At 33.1% G+C, this 22,452-nt stretch overlaps 1 protein-coding gene across 11 annotated transcripts in view; it reads right to left on the reverse strand.

Annotated features, from left to right (window-relative positions):
* Window positions 1–22,452, reverse strand: part of PMCA (plasma membrane calcium-transporting ATPase 3) — a 205,597-nt gene that overhangs the window by 112,755 nt on the left and 70,390 nt on the right. The window contains exon 17 of one of the 11 annotated variants that reach the window (XM_070112622.1): window positions 13,367–13,378. The exons of the other annotated variants lie outside the window; for them this stretch is intronic. Within the exon in view, the coding sequence (XP_069968723.1) occupies window positions 13,367–13,378 (12 nt within the window). The remainder of the gene's footprint in view (window positions 1–13,366; window positions 13,379–22,452) is intronic. 11 annotated transcript variants of the gene reach the window in all.

Consider the following 22,452-nt stretch of genomic DNA (forward strand, 5'->3'; position numbering starts at 1 on the left):
ACGTTTATTCTAGGTAAACTTAAAATACGTCAATCACAAAAAAAAGTAAAAACTCGAACCAAATAATACATAAATATCTGTTTGGCAATCAAGTATTGAGAGTATAAGTATTTTTGTATGCAAATCTATACTTAATTTCCGTAACACATTAGATGAAGCTAACAAAAAGACAAAACACCACGGGAGCCTTATTGACAATAGGAAATACATATTATAGACAAAACTCATAGTTCTTTTCATGATTTAGGTAGTAAGAACACACCAGTTTAACTTTTCGTACTAGAAATTGTTTACGAGTTCAAGACAAGCTATGAAAGGTAGCTCAAGATATTTCGTATATCATAACCGAGTTAAACATATAACTATTGTTTAACTTTCTTATCAGTAGTTCCAACATGAAACCTCATCAGCATGACATGTAAATCTCATCAGCATCATTATGAGACAACTTTGATATTACAATACTTGTAATAAATTGGTTAAAAAATGTGTTGCTCATGTGAATTAGTAAGTATTAGTATTTACACATATAGAGATCACAAGAAGGCGTGGCATTTAGTTAGAAAGTAGTTATTTAATTTTAAGAGTATGATCTTATTTAAAAATAAGTTCTTATGCAAAGTGTAATTTTCCAAATTTAAAACCTTAGTCAAACGTACGATTGGTAAAAATGTCGGTGTATGGCAATCGAACGAAAAAAAATTATTTAAACGTAAATTAAATATTATTGTTATTCTGTTAATCTCATCCTTACTATTTGAATATCATAACTGCATCTGCACTTCATAGCTGTATACCAATATAAATGTCATGATCATAGCTATAAGTGTGCATATGAATTACATCAACTCTCGTATACGTAGTATGTGCACATATACAGTGGTAGACATTCGTTTATACGCAAACTCTATTTGTACTCGTTTAGTTACTAAATTGCCATGATAATTTTCAAAGTTTGGAATGTTTTGAATATAGCCTATATATCCTATAGTTTGAGGAATGTGAGATACCACACATTTTTGTGGTATGTGTGCGGGACTTTTCTTTATATGGTAAACACTAAGTTAAACATACACACATTTTTGTCGCACATTCGTTTATGCGCAGTTGCATGTTTTTTAACGATTTGAGGATTTTTGTGTGAAATTTTATTATTTTATGTTATTTCAAGGATGGTAAATTATTTTTACATTAGTGATTGTTTTTTATAGCCATGCGTAAAGAAACAAGGCTTGCTAATTCTGAACAAGACATAATTAGAATTTTGGAAGGCGAAAGTTATTCCAAAAGACAAAAGCTGTAGAAGAGAGGGAGTAAAAACAATGGCGCTAAGGCTGCAACTAGAAGAAAATTCGTTACACCCTTAACAAATCAAGGACAAATTAGATCTTCCCGTAACTCCCACACATGTCGCACGAGTTTTGAGCTCCATAACCACAATTAAGTGGACAAAACTTATGTCAACCGGCGTCAACCGGCCCGGACTGTTACAGCTGAGTAAAACCACGTCAAGTGGACCCCCCATTTTCCACTTGAGCATCGAATTTGAATGTGAGTATTTTTTCATAAAGTAGTCATCATGGGCAAATTTTTTTAAATTTTAATTTTAACAACAATTTTATTTTAATTGAAAATTTTTACTACTTTTGGTTAAAAAATTAATAATTAGAAAACGATTGGTGATTTTTTAATGAAATTTTCAGAAGTAATAGTTCAAAACTTGTACTTTGAGAAAATATGTATGAATTTAAATAATTTTTTTTTTCAACTTGTTACTTAACTTTTAAGTTAATAAATGAAATGACTTCTCCCTCAAAAAACTAAAAATTTTTTTTTTAGTGTTTTGCAATAAATATTAATGTAACGAAATCCGCAAAAAAATTTGACTAATCGCGATTAGATTAAGCAAAAAAGAATTTTTATGACGGGCGGTCAGCGCTGCCGGTATAGCGGTTTATGTTTGTGCGGTTCGGCAACGCGACACTTAGAGTGTGTTGCATATTTCATTTGTTTGTTGTGATGATGGTCTCACATTTTGCTTGCAGTGAATTAGCATGAATGTGGTAGAACAATATGCATAATACCTACCCGCTTAATAGTTTCAAAGAAATACTTAAGACGGGAATTCCCTAATCCACCAGAATGTATTGAATACCCGCTATTAATATTTCAAGGCCAAATTTTTAACTCCTTTATTTCCTATTCTTTAAGTATTAAAAATTCATAATTTTTTTACCCCATATTTTTTTCTATTCATTATAAAACATCCAATTAACATTACAATTCTTGTTTTAAATAAAATGATATTCGAACTTAATAATAATAAAAATATAATTTCTTTAAATTGAATATTTTTCAGTATCTAAGTCATTGACTTATCTTTAGAGTTACTTAGTAATTATAAATAAGGAATAATACTTCATGTTTTAATTAAAAATATCGTTATTTTATGATTAATTTTATTTCAACAAATGAAATATAATAAATCAAATATTTTTTCATAAATAAAAAAACAAAGAAGTTAAATAATTGTTAAATTTATTCTTATAACTTATACGTATTTCTTTATTTCTTTTTTTTAACTTTATTGGTAACGATTTTAATGTCTTTGGCAAAACTTTGCACTCGAGTGATGTATTATTAAGAGCTCTGTAATGATATTGGCGTGTATTTTTTATGGTTACACATCGGTCATAACGTAATTTAAACATCTTCTCATGGGAGTCATGATCTTCTTGAGAGCAAAATCCAAATTTTTTCAAATGCATTCTTACCCCATTCAAATAATGAAGTTGCATTGGTTATGTGCTTATCGCTTTCCCGTTGAAGACTTGCACGAAAAGCTTGCCTCCTAAAACTTCCTGCCAAACCATCACATGCTCCTTTCCCATGAGAAGTAAAATCTTTTTTATGATTTATTAAATTCACAAAATTATACTTATTTTTGTACTGAGAAGCAGCTCCGTCCGAAAAATAGGAAATCTTTTTTATTTTATCCGCTCCAAACTTATTTTTTAGAAATTGTATCAATTTAAAACTAAAAAGGTGAACTGAGCTCGCGTCGTGACTAACTTTTTCCGAAATTACAACGTAGTTTATATGTTTCATTTCTTCATTTTCTCTATAGTACACAACGTAAGGGTGAATTGTAGCCTGACTGGTATTCCAATGATGAGATTGAATGGCATTTTGAACAGTAAAAGTATAATTTTCAGAAAAATCAAGGCAAACGATAAAAACTCCATCCTCAACAGATTCTTTCTTGTCAGTAAAATATGACACTTGAGATCGTGCAAGAAAATCATGTCTCAACAATTCAGGCCATTTTTGTCTTAAATCATTAAGAAAATCTTCTTTTGTCTTCGTTTCTTCAATGATTTCAGTTCAAAAAAATTCAAAATAAATTAACTGAATTAAATAATAATAAAACAAGTAAGGAAGGGCTAAGTTCGGATGTAACCGAACAATTTATACTCTCGCAAAGTCAAATGGTATACTCGTTTGAGATTTCTTTGTGGATTGACTGATATTTTCGGTAGAAAGTCAACTATAGCCACTGGGGTCAACATATTTAGTACTTAGGGGCTTGAACAGTTTTAGTTCGATTTAGACAATTTTTGGTCACAAGGTGGCATACTTTATATAATCATTGTTGCTTGATATGCATAGTGGCTTGATTTGCATAGTGGAAAGTGAAAGAATCAGATGGAATTGAAAATGGTGTTATATGGGAAATAGGCGTGATTGTAGTCCAATTTCGCCCATTTTCGCACTATGACATAGAAATATGAAAATAACGTTATGCACCTAATTTGAAGTCGGTTAAGCAGATCCCAAGATATGGGTTTTCACCTAAAAGGGGCGGTGCCACGCCCACTGTCTAACTTTGAACGCGGTTCCTATAAAGTCATCTCATACCATCCCAGAGATAAAATTTAATGTCTCTGACGTTTTAACAGTACCGTTATATGGGGAGTGGGCGGAGTTGCCACCCGATTTCAGCTTTTTTCACACTGTAGGTAGAGGTTCTAAAAACGTTTGCTTCCAGTGAATTTTGTTATTATAGCATTAGCGGTTTAGGAGATATGCACATTAAATCTATTAGGGACGGGACCACGCCTACTTAAAAAAAAAGTTTTTAACTGCAGATGTCCCTCCCTAATGTGATCCTGTGTACCAAATAACAGTCTTGTATCTTATTGCGGAACTTAGTTATGGCAATTTATTTGTTTTTGATCAATGGCGTTTTGTGGGCGTGGCAGTGGTCCGATTATTCCCATCTGCAATATCCGATTACGCCCGTCTCACGGTACTAAGAAACATAAAGATATCCCAAGTTTCATAAAGATATCTCAATTTTTACTTAAGTTAGAGCTTGCACGGGCGGACGGACGGAGGGACAGACAGTCACCCGGATTTCAACTAATCTCTTCATCCTGATATGATACAAACAACCGTCAGGTGAACAAAACTATTATACTCTGTAGCAACAGGTTGCGAGAGTATAAAAATGGATAATCAAAAGAATTAATAATTTAAACATACAAAATCTAATAATTTCATTATTAATATGTAGATTGCGTAACAAAATATAAAGAATATTAATTACTCAGTGGCCTAAATATAAAAATTATTTTTGACAATAATTACAAAAATTTTAAAAGAAAAGAAGAAGATTTGAGTGAAAATTTCTTTACCTATCAGTACTTTTCCATTGGCTGTATGTAATTTCATTTATTTCATGGTTATTAAGCAATAGTTCCAATTTGTTTATAATACTATCACTTCCTGGACACTTAGTACACTTTGAAAAGTAACACAATGATGCAGACCCTTAGCAAACAGAGCTTTTAATTAAATCACTTGAGCTTTCTGTAAAAATTGTCCCCTCTTTTTTTAATTCATTTTTAAATCCAGCTAATTTCAATTTGAAATTTTGATGTATTTTACACACACACACATTATGAGTTCCACTTTTGCCAGCAGATATACATTCCCGAGGTCGGAGTTTTTGAAATTTGGATAGTCCAATTTTTTCGTCAGGATAAGCTTTTTAAATTTTTTGTGTATTTCGTGAACATTATATAATAATAATCGTTTTTGTTTTTGGATTTTCTTTCCCATCAAGGGTTTCAATGTTTAGCGATTTTCCTCTGTTAATCATAGGTTACGATGCGAATCCCCATTCTTCTCATATTTTTTTTGCAGTTGTCACCATTCGTTTGGAAACTTTAAACTCTTTCCTTATCATTTTAATCGACCAATCTGTAGGAAGCGTAGTCAAAATCTGAATTCTGTCAGCACTACTAGTGTTATCATTGAAAGCAAATTAAAAGTTATTAAGTAACAGCTCTTTTGGATCAATTTCACTATTGACATTGTTAATATTATCCGTAAATTTACTCACAACATTTGTTAAAACGTTTTGACATTCTTCATTACTTGAGACTCTCTTGGTTTTGATTGGAGGTTCACCAATTTTCGTTAAAAATTTATTAACCTTATCAATTTTTAATTTGTTATCTACCCGTTTGCAATGAAAAGTAGGATCTTTTTCTTCGTCATCTTCGATAACATCATTTGACTTCACAGGCTTGTTGACTTCAGGACATTTATTCACCGATAATTCACCAAGAATTTCAGGTTTTCGGAATAAATAGTCCGTTCACATGAATTGCTCATATAATTCCCAATAAAATCTTTAAAATCATGAGCGCGGTTTTTTGTTATTAAAACTAAGTTTTTAATGACTTTTTTATGATTTTTTTTTTGGTAAATGGATTGCAGCATTTCTTAACGAGGCTCATGATTAATTATCAACGAAATTACGAATGGCTCGAGATATTCCTTTGTTGTTCACATACTTGTAGATACTGGGACATAAAATATTAAGATGCTTTCATATTTATTTCTTTTAACCGCAAAGGATTTAGTTCGAATATCATTTTATTTAAAACAAGAATTGTAATGTTAATTGGATGTTTTATAATGAATAGAAAAAAATATGGGGTAAAAAAATTATGAATTTTTAATACTTAAAGAATAGGATTTAAATTTTTTAATTTTTTGAGGGAGAAGTCACTAAAATTTTCATTTCTTAACTCAAAAGTTAATTAATAATTTGAAAAAAAAAATTATTTAAATTCATACATATTTTCTCAAAGTACAAGTTTTGAACTATAACTCTTGAAAATTTCATTAAAAAATCACCAATAGTTTTCTAATTATTAATTTTTTAACTAAAAGTAGTAAAAATTTTCGATTAAAAAAAATTGTTGTTAAAATTAAAATTAAAAAAAACTGAGCGGGGGATTATTTGCTCATGATGACTACTTTATGAAAAAGTACTCACATTCAAATACGATGATCAAGTGGAAAATGGGGGGTCCACTTGACGTGTTTTTACTCAGCTACTATTGGCATGATCTAAGCAAACATGACGTATGTATGTGTTATGGTTTGGGCAGCCTTTTCGTATTTGGAGCTTTTCGTATTTGGAGCATGTGTTTGTGACTTATTATTAAAATTATTCTGAGAAAGAGTTAATTTTCCAGCAAGATAACCTCTGGGGTATGCTTGCTGGTAAAGTCTACTCAAAAGGGAAACAATACAACAGTGTTCTCGAACTCACAAATGCGATTCACTAATCTAGGGATGAGATCGGATCAGAAACATTAAAAAAGCTAGCTGATACTCTGCCAAACTTTTACTTTTTACTGACTTGTGACTTTTTATAAAATTCGTATAACCACCCTAGAACACATTTTTTGATGAAAAGAAAAAAATTGAGATCTTGAGATCTTTTTAATCAATTTTTATACCTTTTTGTGTTAAAAAATAAATAAATACATGATCCTGTATTTTCAAAATCAAAATACATATATTTTTTCTATAAATTTAGGCAGAAAGAGGTGTGCGTATAGCAAAAGATCTATCACAGTATACGCATATATGTATGTAAAACAATAAACAGTAATTTCCAAAATTTTCAGACTGAATGGATTCCGTCAGGCATTTACCAACACGCAAAAATATAGTTTAAAAATATATACATATATTAGGTTGGCCGTTATTTCCCTTCCGCTTTTTTGTCTTTTGAATTTCGCGGCCATGTACAAAGCGCTACAGAGCTCGTATCTGGCAACACTATACATAATTTGAAAGGTCTTGACATAACCTACAAAACAACGCTATGCATGATTAGTTTGGATATTGCGTTCAACAGTTATAGACGTGTAAACATGGAGTTCACTAACGCCGAAATTCGCGCTATTTTAAAGTTTTCCTTCGTTAAAGGCAAATCCGCTAGAGAAACGTTCCGTGAGATTAATGGTGTTTTGGGGGATGGTACTCTATCACTTCGAACAGCGGAGGAATAGTTTCGACGATTCAGAGCCGGTGAAAACGACACCATGGATAAGCCAGCCGGCGGAAGACCTGTGACGACAAATACCGATCAAATAATGGAATACATCGAGTTAGGCCGGCATATGGCATCTCGTGACATCGCCCAGGAGATGGGAGTTAGTCACCAAACCATTTTGAACCATCTTCAGAAGGCTGGATACAAAAAAAAGTTTGATGTTTGGGTGCCGCATAATTTGACGCAAAAAAACCTTCTGGACCGAATCAACGCCTGCGATATGCTGCTGAAACGGAACGAACTCGTCCCATTCTTGAAGCGGATGGTGACTGGCGACGAAAAATGGATCACATACGATAATATCAAGCGAAAACGGTCGTGGTCGAAGGCCGGTGAATCGTCCCAAACAGTGGCCAAGCCGGGATTGACGGCCAGGAAGGTTTTGCTGTGTGTTTGGTGGGATTGGAAGGGAATCATCGACTATGAGCTGCTCCCATATGGCCAGACGCTTAATTCTACCATCTACTGCGAACAACTGGACCGCTTGAAGCAGGCGATCGACCAGAAGCGTCCAGAATTGGCCAACAGGAAGGGTGTAGTGCTCCACCAGGACAACGCCAGACCACACACTTCGTTGATGACTCGTCAGAAGCTACGGGAGCTCGGATGGGAGGTTTTATCGCATCCACCATATAGCCCGGACGTAGCACCAAGTGATTACCACCTGTTCCTGTCCATGGCGAATGCCCTTGGTGGTGTGAAGTTGAACTCAAAAGAGGCTTGTGAAAAGTGGCTGTCCGAATTCTTCGCAAATAAGGAGGGGGGCTTCTACGAGGAAGGTATTATGAAGTTGCCGTCTAGATGGAAACAGATCATCAAACAAAACGGCGCATATTTTAACTAAATCCGATCACTGTAACACTTTTTATAAAGCATTGAATGAAGTGCAAAAAAGCGGAAGGGAAATAACGGCCAACCTTATATATGTGCAAATTAAACAGAATCATTACATATACATAAATAAAAAATACTATATATCGATAAAACTACAATTTCTTAAATTGAATAACTTATAATACCAATATAATTCTAGAAAATCAATTACTTCATTAGCTTATCAAAACTATTAGGTTTCAGTTGACTCTTGATTCTGTTGACTATCATGGCAATTCAAACCAAAAACAAATATTTTGTTGCATAGTTTTTTGTTTTTAAGTTGTATATAACTAAATTTAATTGGCTGCTTTGACCGCGGTGACGTTGATTGCAATCTCGATGCGACTGCGCCTACAATAATACTGCAGTTAAACATAAGTAACAGTATTAATATGTAAACAATTGTTATTGTTGTTTTCTATTTTAGTAAGATTACTTTTGTTAATTATCAATTTATATTGAGAATTTAAACTCGTTTATAAATTAATTTCCGAACATGTATATTTTTTTGTATAGTACTCGCAAAGAGGCTCGCTTGACATGTTTTTTTTTTTTTACTTTTAGAATTAATCTGAGGTGGCGGACGAATTCTGTCGATATCAGTGAACAGCTATAAAAGTAATATAAGAATTTGGAAAATCATTTTACGATAAAAACTAAAAAATATCAAGTGCGGCAAAATATAATATATAAGGGGATTATATTCAGGGGTGTCGTGGAATCCAAGACAGATTTGCGTAGTTGTCAGAATTGCAAACCAATTCTGATTTTGAATGGTGTCACAGAACCTGATTGGATTTGCGTCTTTTTGAACATATACAAAACCAATATTCAAATCAGCTGTTTACTAATGTGACAAAATTTGCAAATGAATAAATTAGGAAGCGTTTTATAAATTTGAAATGCTGAATGAAGTCTACTAAAGTTTACAATGAGTTCCGCTATTTTAGCTTTTATTTTATTTGAAGAAAAAAAGCAACGAAAAAAATAAAAGGAATATATTAAAAAATCACAGTAATTTACTGGATGCACCAGTGGAGTCGCATGTGAAATTTGGCTTGCATTTACTTGTATGTTTGTATACATGCTTACTTTACAGATTTATATCACATTATCGACTGAATAAAGACGCATTTGGGTGTTAAATTACGTTTGTTACGTTTTGTAAATTCGCTTAAAATATCTTGATTTTTTCCATAAACTTGATAATTATGACATTTTTTGTTTTATTCTTATATTTTAACCTATTGAAATAAGGATAAATTAAATCGTAACAATAATATAAATTATTTTCTTAACTTACATTTCAAATCTGTCAGCAAAAATCCTCTTGCTTTGTTTCTGATAACAAAACCGATAATTTTGGTTTCCGTGACACCCAAAACCAATACAATTTCTGTTTCGAACGTCAAACCAATAATATCTGAATTCATGACACCTACTACATATTTTTATCGGTTTCAATTCTGATTCCGACAACTATCAGATTCTACAACACCCCTGATTGTTATCGTTGACCGTTGTCGTCGTTGTTTTTTCGTTGACCACTCAAATATAACAGTCAAGTAATGTATAGACATAGACTTTTATAATATACTGTGTTCACATGAACTATACATTAAACATTGCATATTTTCATCATATACGATAAACATCATTTATTTACAGCAAAATTATAAAAATATTGAAGAATCACATCTTTCTAGATTATAAAAACAAAACCGAAATTGTTGATCAAAACAACCAAATTTAAATATCAATCAAGACAATTTAGATTGAAAATCGGTGGGTAAATATATTATAGAGATTTGGATGTAGAGTAGTATCATGGAAACATGAAAGATAAATATGAAATACTTGTTGTACGTCGACACCTAAAACCTATTACTTATCTGTAAAAAATAAATTTTCTGCTGTCAGATATAACCTGAATTCTAATTTTGTTTCAATTGGAGTAGTTTCTATTTTATATCGTGTTTTCCTCCTCATGTTAACTTATGGGGTTCATAGTAGTCAGAATTTACAAGAAATCGACCGAATCGAATTTGCACTTTTTTAAAGTACCATATAATATCTTCGAAATATTCTCTGAAAGTTTGAAATAAATCCGACATTTCGAGTTATTCGATAATTAGCAAAGGGTTCTCGTGCGCTTTGGATGGTAAGTGTAAAACTTCAAATGCGTTTTCCTCAAAACTATGTTTTTTGAACTGGTGACCACTGTAGCCGAAAACCGCTCGGTGGATTTCAATGAAATTTATACAGCTTTGTTTTATTGAAAATATGAAACACTATATAAACAATTTACTATTGGTTTTTTCCTCAAAATCTGGAGAAAAAATTATCTAACGCCATTTCGTTAATTTTAAAACAATTAAACCAAAAAAGCTTCGGTACTAGATTATCTATTAATAACATAAACAGCAATTATGGTACTTTTAAAATATATATATTTTTTAAACTTTCTGTCAAGTCAAAACCTTTTAAAAAAATAAAAAATTTTTAAATGTCTGTGTACACCTAACCCCTAATGAAAAGTTTAAAGAAAAAAAATTTTTAATGTCTCTGTCTACACCTAACCCCTAATAAAAAGTTTTACGTTTTTGGTGACGATATCTTTCTTCTTAAACATATAATATCCGGGTGATTCAATAATTATTTAATCTCTGTATTGGTTTCAGCCAAATGGGTGTCCAAGTAGGCATCTCAAAAGACCGCGTGTGTCATATCCAGCCTGAAATGTTAGGCATGAAATAGCTGTCGGTACCATCCGCACCTCGTTTGCTTGTTGCGTTCAACCGTAAACCACTTCACAGCAGTGTTTGGTTTAACGCTGTTTAAACGCGAAGACTGTTCTATAGCCCGGAAAGCAGACGACCACCATAGTCAGAGATTAACAAGGTATGATTTACAACAACCACTTGGAGATGGGTAAAACGGTGACAGGGCTCTACTATGCTGAATTATTAAACCGTTTTCCTTTTTCTTTCGCAAGCTAAATACTTTTTCGAACGTCCTCGTAAATTGTCAACATAACAATTTTTGAATAACACGCACAACTGCTAATATATTGAAGAAATATACTGTTACTTGTATCAACTAAAGCATAAATTAGGAATGATTAGAACTTCTACGGAATGCTTACTCTTTTAACTTGAGAACGTATCATGGAAAGTTTCTATTTAAACTTGTATAGGCTTTTAAAAAGTTGCTTCGAAATTGATAAACTTCACTAATATTTATATATATTACCAACGTGAATATTTGAATCGTTTAAAATTAGTTGACCTATTCATACTATGTTCTTGTAATGACATCATTTAATTTTAAATTTGATAATGACAACATTTTGAAATACAAAGTTGTGTGAATACTAAAATCTATTTATGCACGTTTAATACATATAATATATGCAGATGTTTAGTTTTCCTAATACCAAATCGTTGTAAGGGTCAGTTGCATACACTAATGCAACGAACTTAAAGTACAAATTGTAACGGACCTTTAATGCATTAGGGTGTCGATTATATTCCAAGTTGTTTTGTTTTTTTTGCAAACGCCTCTTGAAGTTTATGTCCTTAAAAAAGGATCCAACATAAACAAGTCCTTTATATTCAATTCAAACCATATATAAATCATTTTACTCGTCCCATATATTTTGTGTGGGGTTTTTTGATATTTTGCAATAAATTTTTTATCTTCAAAGTAAATAAATCTACAACTTTGAAAAAGTTATATTCTACTACCGGATTTTCCGCTCTACAAACAAGGTGCTCATGATTTTTTCCATTAAGATCTTTTTCGTATAGCGGAAAATTTGAATTTTTGATTATTTCCACACATTCTGTACTTTGAAGTAAATTAAAATAACTATTCAAACCGAATTTATGGCCTTTTTAATCGGTTACACTCGAGCGCCGGACCCTGTACATGGAAAAAGAAATATATTTAGACACGGTTTAAATTTAAAATTAAGAGCTTATTTACGTTGGATCCTTATTTTTAGGGCAAAAACTGAACCTTCAGAAGGCGTTTGCAAATAAAAGCAATACATTTTGAAAATAACGGACAACCTAATGTACGCATTCCGTATTTTTTAACTGATTTGTGCACACGGAGAGGGGAGTAACAGTGACAGACACACACACTAAGACGGCCGCATGGTAAAATACTCAAATACTCGTCGCACGTTAGAAATAACTATTACTAAAGTGCACATTGGCACGACTATAACAAAATTCAGAAAGTTACACCCCAACAACAGCCCGTCAAAATTGTGGTATTTATGGTATTAAAAAATATATTAACAAATGGATTTCCCAATTATTAACTTTGAGAATTCTTATGAAAAAAAGCAATAATGGACAAAAGTTTTGTAATGGATACGCAACGTAAATAAATAGGAGCAGAGGTGAAGCACACTACAAGTTCGCACACAAGAAGCTGATAGCTTGCATAGTAGCAAATAGGAGCAGAGGTGAAGCACACTACAGGTTAGCACACAAGAAGCTGATAGCTTGCATAGTAGCAACGACAAGACGAGCAAAATCAAAGAAAGAAATCAACTCCAAATTTTCTTATAAAGTTTTTTCTAACGGCGCCTACAAATTAGAAGTAGCTCAACTGCAATTTTCTTATTTACTACATGTAATATTTACGCGGTGTATGTTTTTTGAGTGTATTTTAATTGAAATTACAAACTTTTATTTTTACTTTTTTTCTAAAATTAAAAAGCAGACTGCACGCGCGTCTTTTCACTAATTTCCTTTATTTTCGGTTTAAAATTCCCTTTGTATGTGAATGGATGCATATGTTATGTAATTTTTCATGTAATTCAAAATTCTACTTCATCTTGCTCATTTGTAAAGTTTTTGTTAGTGTTGGAATTAATATCATTATGTTTTATTAAAAATTGTATGATTAATATTTTTATTTGTTTGCAAGTTAACGCCTTTTAGGAAAACTAACTTAAAAGGGCAAAAGAAATAGAGAATTGAACATAATTAGACGACAATTAAAGGCAAAAACAATCGTCTAATGCCATAAACAATTAAACACATTTCTTACCGGTACTGAAATCTGTTGAGAGAGATGAAGATAATAATTTTAAATTGGTTTTTATTATTGTTATAATTGTTATTATCAACATTTTGTTATTGCAAGTTATTAATATATAAATTATTAATTGTTATTATTATAGCAATTAATGTTATTTAAATATAAAATTTTTTTTAGAATCGTTGTATTTTTTAAATGAAAATTTTCCGTCACATTCGTTTTTGTTCGTATTTTTATCACATATTTTTCGTCGATTTATAAATTTTTTAATGATTTTCAATTTTTGTATACAAATATGTATAATATTTTTTATTTTCAATGTTTTGGTCAAATCAACCATTCAATCAATCAATCGGGGTGTGGTTTTAAAGCATTTAAAAAATGAGAAATGAAAGTTTTGTATTAGCGCCACTTAGCAATCATACATCGTAAATATTATAAATATATAAATTTCGAAAATATAATAAAAATGTTTTTAATGATATACATATATAATGTTTCAATTGTTAAATGATATTTTCTTGTTCGCTGTATTTTACGCTTGCGTCTTTTTTTCAATAATTTTAGTTATAGGATTATAATGTATTTACCAAGCTATGCCATATATCAATGGAATTATAAGGCATAAAGAGGTTGAACTTATAGTGATACCGTTATTAATGTCTTCAACGTAAAAAAAGAGGCGTGGGAGTTATGGGAAAGTAATATATCCTAAAATTTGACTACACAAATACAGGTCATATAGAATTAAATGAGTGTTGAAGATGAATCAAAATTAGAACGTGTGTGTATATAGCTGAAATTATTTAGTATAACGAACACGAACCGAACCGAATTGAAAGAATGTAGGTATCCTGATAGCAGCTAATGAACTGCACAAATTTAATAAACGAAAACATTTATGTTCTCACAGATATCACCATATTATGTACCTGTACAACCCAAGGCATCCTCTGCCGAAAGTTTTGTCTGCCTCAAATACAAATATCAAACTAATAGGGGTGTCGAAAAATTTAGATCTGGAGCCACATGACAACAACATAGTTCTTAAAATTAATAGAGAAAACATATTTCGACTCAAAACAACAAAGTAATGTTGACTATACCTTAGTGAAGGCGAGCCAATGTCAGCCAGCAGTAAATGAATAACGTTTATCCCGTTAGTTTCGAGTGAGCTACCGCGAACCTTATGGCGCCATCGCAAGTCAACTAGCTTGCTGTGGTAATTTTGCGAACCGTTCTTCAAAATACTGTTTATTTTATGTAAGTTGCGAGACAAACGGAACCACTTGATGTTGTTAGAAGCCAAACGGAGCCAAGTGCGCTATAGCGTAAGAATTATGTTGTTGTAATGTTTATTAATCTTGTCGTGTGGCTCCGGAATTAAAATTTTTGGTCACCCCTGCTCTAGTGAAAAACAACATTAGAGAACTACTCTAAAATGCGATTGCGATTAATTAAATGTTAAAAAAAGCATGTTAATATGTAACAGGGAAGTTTGGATTTTTATTTGAACTAAACATCATTCCAAATTCTAATTAGCATACCAAGAGGAAACTAAAATGTAATACTAATAGAGAACAACATACCCGTGATTGAAGATTTTAGTTTGAGAACGCTATGTTGGTCCCTCCATTTGTTCTAAATTAGTTAATAATTAGTGCTGGTTATTGTATCACTCCCTATTCGATATTTAACTTTTGAGTATGCTAGAAAGATATGACTCGAGCTGTTTTCATAACGATGAAAGATTTAAGGCGATGTATGTATGTGGTTTGGTAAATTACTGGTACAACTGCATACGTAGGAGGGGGATTGGAGGGCCACGGTTAAGACAAAACCTAAATTGCAACATTATAGAAGGCATGCTAATTGAAGGTTCCTAACACCAAGTAAGCCGCAATTTTATTCACAATTGAATGGCATTTAAATAATGTTTGGAACAGATACATAATTATTTTTTTTAAATAACGAAGCATGTTGTTTTTTCCTAAATTAGATGAAGGAACATTTCCACAAACGTATGTGATGAACGGTTATACTATCTAAGTAACAAATTGCTCGATAAATCGTCTACCTTGTCACTCTTGAGTTTGATCACTGGATTTTTAAAAAAAAAGTCCCAATTTAATGGCTATACACCTTTCTTATATCTAATTCCAACAACTTAACACTTATTGCTCGTTATTCGAGCCTACAACTTATTGCCTTTGTCTCAATTGCTCTTAACACGACAACACTCTAACTAGAACTGTGTGTGCTGCACAATCTGGCAGCCCTTACATAGTACATCTTTAATAAAATTTCGCCTCTTGAACATTCTGGCAACTACGAATTCGCTGTCTAGTTGCTTCTGGCAATTTATCGTCGGTTCGATTTTGTTCTATCATCCATGTTCGTCCACTACCCTGCCGTCCCGATTAGATATATTTGCGGTGCCAAACACAAAGCTCTTATGTCCCTCATCTCGTCTTCTAGGCTGATATTAATTTCCTTTCTAATTCCATCCGTTTTCCGGTTTTTGGTACATCCTTTGACTTAAAGCTGACTCAAGATTCCATTCTTGACGCATCACAGAATGAGAACCGGTTTTTGTAGTCGAAAGGACGACTAGGAAAGATGAACGGATCGTGCCGCTCGTGCTCTGGTAGCACGCTTTGTGTTCTTGTTCGTAACATTTATTTTTGTAATTATTTCCACGGTTGGAATTGCGCTCGGTTTCAATTGTATATTCACAGCATGTTCGAAAATCTAAACTTTCTTATATTTGGTTTTTATAATATGCTAATATGCACAATATAATAGAATTATTTTAGAAAAGGCTGAATGAAAACTTGCTTATCAAAAATATTTTCTGCACCGCGCACATGAAGCGTACAAGTGTTTGAGAATGTGATGTAAAAGAAAATGTAAAAAATTGTCCAACTCAAATTGTTGCACTCATGTCGCTCGTGTGAACGCAATGACCAACACACATAGAGAATTTGCCGACAATGGGCGACGAAAAACTCCTGGTCTAAACGCAGTCTTATAGCACAAACAGTCACCGACATTCCTCCCTTCCGTACTTACCGCTCGTACCAAACCAAAAGTGTCAAAAGTTATGCCCGTAGTTGCAACGCAGAAATCAGTTGTTCTCTTTTATTTTCATTTAACCAATGTTGCCATTGTTCGATTTGTATACACGATTTTTCACATTTAGGTTTTTAGTTATAATTTTTCATAATATAAAAGCTCAAAACTAAAATCCAACTATTAAAATAGTTTACCTATTCAAAAATAAATGTATTCGACTGTGATTTTGAGTTATTTTAAGAATATTTCAAATATATTCAACTTTATTTTTTAATTACTACAAAATATCGAGATTAACAAAACTGCGTTGCAAGAGGTTGCTCTCTCACTCGACAAATCTGTTTGAGTTTGAGGAGGTTTTTATCGTGATGGGTATGTTGACAAACGCAGGTTTGCGATGGATTTCAAAAACCAACAAGCGATTTGTAAATTCATTTGTGGTAAGTGGCATTGTTTGCAAACATAGTATGCTCAGCTGGTAGACATTTGTATATATTTCATATAACCAGTCTTTTATCAATTTTTTTCCCAATTTTTACTTTTTTTTTTGCCTTTTTCGCTTTATGCACTGGCGGATTACTAGTAGCGCCATTACATCACCCGCGTTATAGTAAGGCATTTTCACTTCGAGAAACATACAATGGAAATGAAGTTTAGCAAATCGGTTTGTCGTGAGTGCTCAACAGTCTTCAAACAGATTTGTCAAACAAGTTTGTCGTGACTGCCCCGCTTAAGTCTCTGCGCATCCCTGGTGTCAGTTGCTTTCACGAATGATATGATACGAAACTCTTTAATTCGAGAGAGAAATGTCAAAACTCACATTTTTTATAATATTTGTCAATGATACTACTGTCGAAAACAATAGATTGAGTATTTTAAAAATAACATTTGGACATTTTACTTTTCGATATTATTTCTAGGTGAATGGTTCTCGTTGGTTCTAAAACGCGCCTATGCAAACTAAAACCAAGAAACAATACAACTCATTATAAATTATCATGATTTTTTGAGGAAAGTTTGAAATACAAATATTTCGCATTTATAACATTATAAGCATAGCTAAAAAACCTTTACTTGCAGAATATTTATGTTGTCGTTCTCTGAAATTTCGTTTCGGACTGATTTTTTCAGTTACTTTTAGCAGGTTTATTTCCGGCATCCCGCCTATTTGACATCAGGTGTTCGAAATTCCCTGATCTCCGTCGCTACCAACATAACCTGGGGACACGTTTGCCTTTTAATAATTGTGGTAAATGGGAATTAGATTTATTCGATATAGAAAATTTAAATGAATATGCTTGCTATTTGTTTGGTATGTCAGTTGTTCTTAATTAAAATCACAATGTTATTTTGTTGTTTTATTAATATTTTTTACAATACTAGTAAAATTGAAAATAATTGTGTTGTTAGTTAGAACAGATGCTTTAGAAAATATTTTTATACTCTCGCAACCTGTTGCTACAGAGTATAATAGTTTTGTTCACCTAACGGTTGTTTGTATCACCTAAAACTAATCGAGTTAGATATAGGGTTATATATATATAAATGATCAGGATGAAGAGACGAGTTGAAATCCGGGTGACTATCTGTCCGTCCGTCCGTCCGTCCGTGCAAGCTCTAACTTGAGTAAAAATTGAGACATCTTTATGAAACTTGGTAGACATGTTTCTTGGTACCGGAAGATGGTTGGTATTGCAGATGGGCGTAATCGGACCACTGCCACGCCCACAAAACGCCATAATTCAAAAACAAATAAGTTGCCATAACTAAGCTCCGCAATAAGATACAAGACTGTTATTTGGTACACAGGATCACATTAGCGAGGAGCATCTGCAGTTAAATTTTTTTTAAAGTGGGCGTGGTCCCGCCTTTAATGGGTTAAATGTGCATATCTCCTAAACCGCTAATGCTATAACAACCAAATTCATTGGGAGCAAATGTTTTTAGCACTTCTATTGACGGTGTGAAAATGGGTGAAATCCGGTACTAAACACGCCAGAGACATTAAATTTTATCTCTGGGATGGTATCAGATGACTTTATGGGAACCGCGTTCAAAATTAGTCAGTGGGCGTGGCACCGCCCACTTTTAGGTGAAAACCCATATCTTAGGATCTGCTTAACCGATTTCAACCAAATTCGGTGCATAACGTTATTTTCATATTTCTATGCCATAGTGCGAAAATGGGCGAAATTGGACTACAACCACGCCTATTTCCCATATAACACCATTTTAAATTCCATCTGATTCTTTGACTTTCCACTATGCAAATCAGGCAACAATGACTGTATCGTGATAAAACTTTGCGTGAATAATACGTTTAAAGTATGCCACCTTGTGACCAAAAATTGTCTAAATCAAACCAAAACTGTTCAAGCCCCTAAGTACTAAATATGTGGACCCCAGTGCCTATAGTTGACCTTGTACCGAAAATATCAGTCAATCCACAAAAAAATCTCAAACGAGTATACCATTTGACTTTGCGAGAGTATAAAATGTTCGGTTACATCCGAACTTAGCCCTTCCTTACTTGTTCACATTATTTTCATAGAAAAACGATTTAAAGGAAGTCAGTAATGGCCCTAATTCAGTGGTCGGCATTTCATAGCACAATTGTGTAAGCTAGCTTCAGACGTAAGGTTAAGGCCAGGGATATGGGGATGTCCAACTTATTTCAGTGTGAGAGCGCCTCAAAATGAGCGTTATTTATAACATGTTCCATTGTAGCCAGATCGCAGAAAATAATTATTTTTGGGCATTTAAATTAAAATACCCAACATTTATTAAGATTAAATATTATTAAACATGTATCCGTTAAACATAGGGAGAAACTATTTAAATCCTTTTTGTGATTTTGTGATATATTATATTAAAACGACAGATTTTTGAACTTTCAATACTAGCTTAAGTGAATATATTTATTGCTCTCAATTAATAAATGTTTTTTATCATTTTCGATTGAAAATTAATACTACAAAGCATGACATCACAAATAAATGTATCACATACATTTCAATTTCGGGTTTTCTTTACTTTTCATTGTTTCACTATTTTTGCTAGTGATCGTGACTAGCGGCAACAAATCTCTCCGTTCACATATTCTTATACTCTCGAAACCTGTTGCTACAAATTATAATAGTTTTGTTCACCTAACGGTTGTTTGTATCATCTAAAACTAATCGAGTTAGATATAGGGTTATGTATATATAAATGATCAGGATGAAGAGACGAGTTGAAATCCGGGTGACTGTCTGTCCGTCCGTCCGTCCGTCCGTGCAAGCTATAACTTGAGTAAAAATTGAGATATCTTTATGAAACTTGGTAGACATGTTTCTTGGTACCGTGAGACGGTTGGTACTGCAGATGGGCGTAATCGGACCACTGCCACGCCCAAAAAACGCCATTAATCAAAAACAAATAAATTGCCATAACTAAGCTCCGCAATAACATACAAGACTGTTATTTGGTACACAGGATCACATTAGGGAGGGGCATCTGCAGTTAAATTTTTTTTTGAAAGTGGGCGTGGTCCCGCCCCTAATAGGTTTAATGTGCATATCTCCTAAACCGCTAAAGCTACATATAATAACAAAATTCACTGGAAGAAAATGTTTTTAGAACCTCTGCCTACAGTGTGGAAATAGTTGAAATCGGGTGGCAACTCCGCCCACTCCCCATGTAACGGTACTGTTAAAAACTACTAAAAGCGCGATAAATCAAGCACGAAACACGCCAGAGACATTAAATTTTATCTATGGGATGGTATGAGATAACTTTATAGGAACCGCGTTCAAAATTAGACAGCCAACCAAATTCGGTGTATAACGTTCTTTTTATATTTCTATGTCATAGTGCGAAACTGTGCGAAATCGGACTACAACCACGCCTATTTCCCACATAACACCATTTTCAATTCCATCTGATTCTTTCAATGATTATATCGGGGTAAAACTTTGCGTGAATAATACGTTTGAAGTATGCCACCTTGTGGCCTATAGTTGACCTTCTACCGAAAATATCAGCCAATCCACAAAGAAATCTCAAACGAGTATACCATTTGACTTTGCGAGAGTATAAAATGTTCGGTTACATCCGAACTTAGCCCTTCCTTACTTGTTTTCTTTTTATTTGTAACGGCCGTTATTACGAAAAATAACAAAACAGCACGCAGCTTGTGTACATATAAGTATACTTTAATTTTTATAAGAAAAATTTATTTTATTTTACAGCCGAAATGCCAGCAAAAGTAATATGGAAGAAGTATGTTGCTGGTTGCAGCGAGGAAGGACGAGTGTTTCCAAATGAGGGAAAGGATCTCGAACGGTGAGTATAAAAAAAACGTTAAATAGTGCAAAAATGTGTTAAATATTTAATTATGTTAAAATGGAGAAACCCAAAAAGTATTTAAAAAAGTTTTCGATGAATGTAAAAAGTGTTAAAATATGTGTTTCGGTAGTTGTCAATATATAGAAATTTATATCATTTTATACAAGTAGGCAATTCACAAGCTTTTTCTTATGTCGTATTTCAATAGCTTTAAAAATACGCCACTTGTGTGCACCTCTTAATTGTTGTATGTCATATTATGTAATATTTCTACACTTCACTAGCTGGTAATGAACAATTAAGAATACAAAAATGCCACTGGAAAGTGACAAAAATAAAATTAAAACTGCTTTATATTGAAACTGCGGCATTTTGGTTCACATTGCAACCACAGAAACAACAAAATATTTTTATACTCTCACAGCCTGTTGCTACCGAGTATAATAGTTTTATTCACCTAACGGTTGTTTGTATCACCTAAAACTAATCGAGTTAGATATAGGGTTATATATATAATATATAAATGATCAGGATGAAGAGACGAGTTGAAATACGGGTGACTGTGTGTCCGTCCGTCCGTCTGTGCAAGCTATAACTTGAGTAAAAATTGAGATATCTTTATGAAACTTTGTAGACATGTTTCTTGGTACCGTGAGACGGTTGGTATTGCAGATGGGCGTAATCGGACCACTGCCACGTCCACAAAACGCCATTAATCAAAAACAAATAAATTGCCATAACTAAGCTCCGCAATAAGATACAAGACTGTTATTTGGTACACAGGATCACATTCGGGAGGGGCATCTGCAGTTAATTTTTTTTTAAGTGGGCGTGGTCCCGCCTTTAATAGGTTTTATGTGCATATCTCCTAAACCGCTAATGCTATAATAACCAAATTCATTGGGAGCAAATGTTTTTAGCACTTCTATTGACGGTGGGAAAATGGGTGAAATCCGGTACTAAACACGCCAGAGACATTAAATTTTATCTCTGGGATGGTATCAGATGACTTTATGGGAACCGCGTTCAAAATTAGTCAGTGGGCGTGGCACCGCCCACTTTTAGGTGAAACCCCATATCTTGGGAGCTGTTTAACCGATTTCAACCAAATTCGGTGCACAACGTTCTTTTCATATTTCTATGTTATAGTGCGAAAATGGGCGAAATCGGACTACAACCACGCCTATTTCCGATATAACACTATTTTCAATTCCATCTGATTCTTTCACTTTCCACTATGCATATCAAGCAACAATGATTATATCGGGGTAAAACTTTGCGTTAATAATACGTTTAAAGTATGCAACCTTGTGACCAAAAATTGTCTAAATCGAACCAAAAACACAAAGAAATCTCAAACGAGTATACCATTTGACTTTGCGAGAGTATAAAATGTTCGGTTACATTCGAACTTAGCCCTTCCTTACTTGTTATATTTTACTTTTCTCCAACTTAATTTAGCTGAATATCGTGCCTTCCTTCCATATTATTAAGGAAATTGATGGATTTTTTTTATTTATTAATTTCTTTCACTTTCAAGTCAACAATAAAAATGTAAACAGATACAGCTGGATAGCACACTCAATAAGTATAACTCGCCCTGTTGTATTTGTCGTATGGGAAACAACAACAGTGTTGTTGTCATAAAAAAATAAGACAATACGACGATATGACACCTTGTGAATACCCTAAAT

The sequence above is a fragment of the Bactrocera oleae genome, chromosome X (genome assembly GCF_042242935.1).
Source record: "Bactrocera oleae isolate idBacOlea1 chromosome X, idBacOlea1, whole genome shotgun sequence".
In the NCBI taxonomy this organism is placed as follows: domain Eukaryota; kingdom Metazoa; phylum Arthropoda; class Insecta; order Diptera; family Tephritidae; genus Bactrocera; species Bactrocera oleae.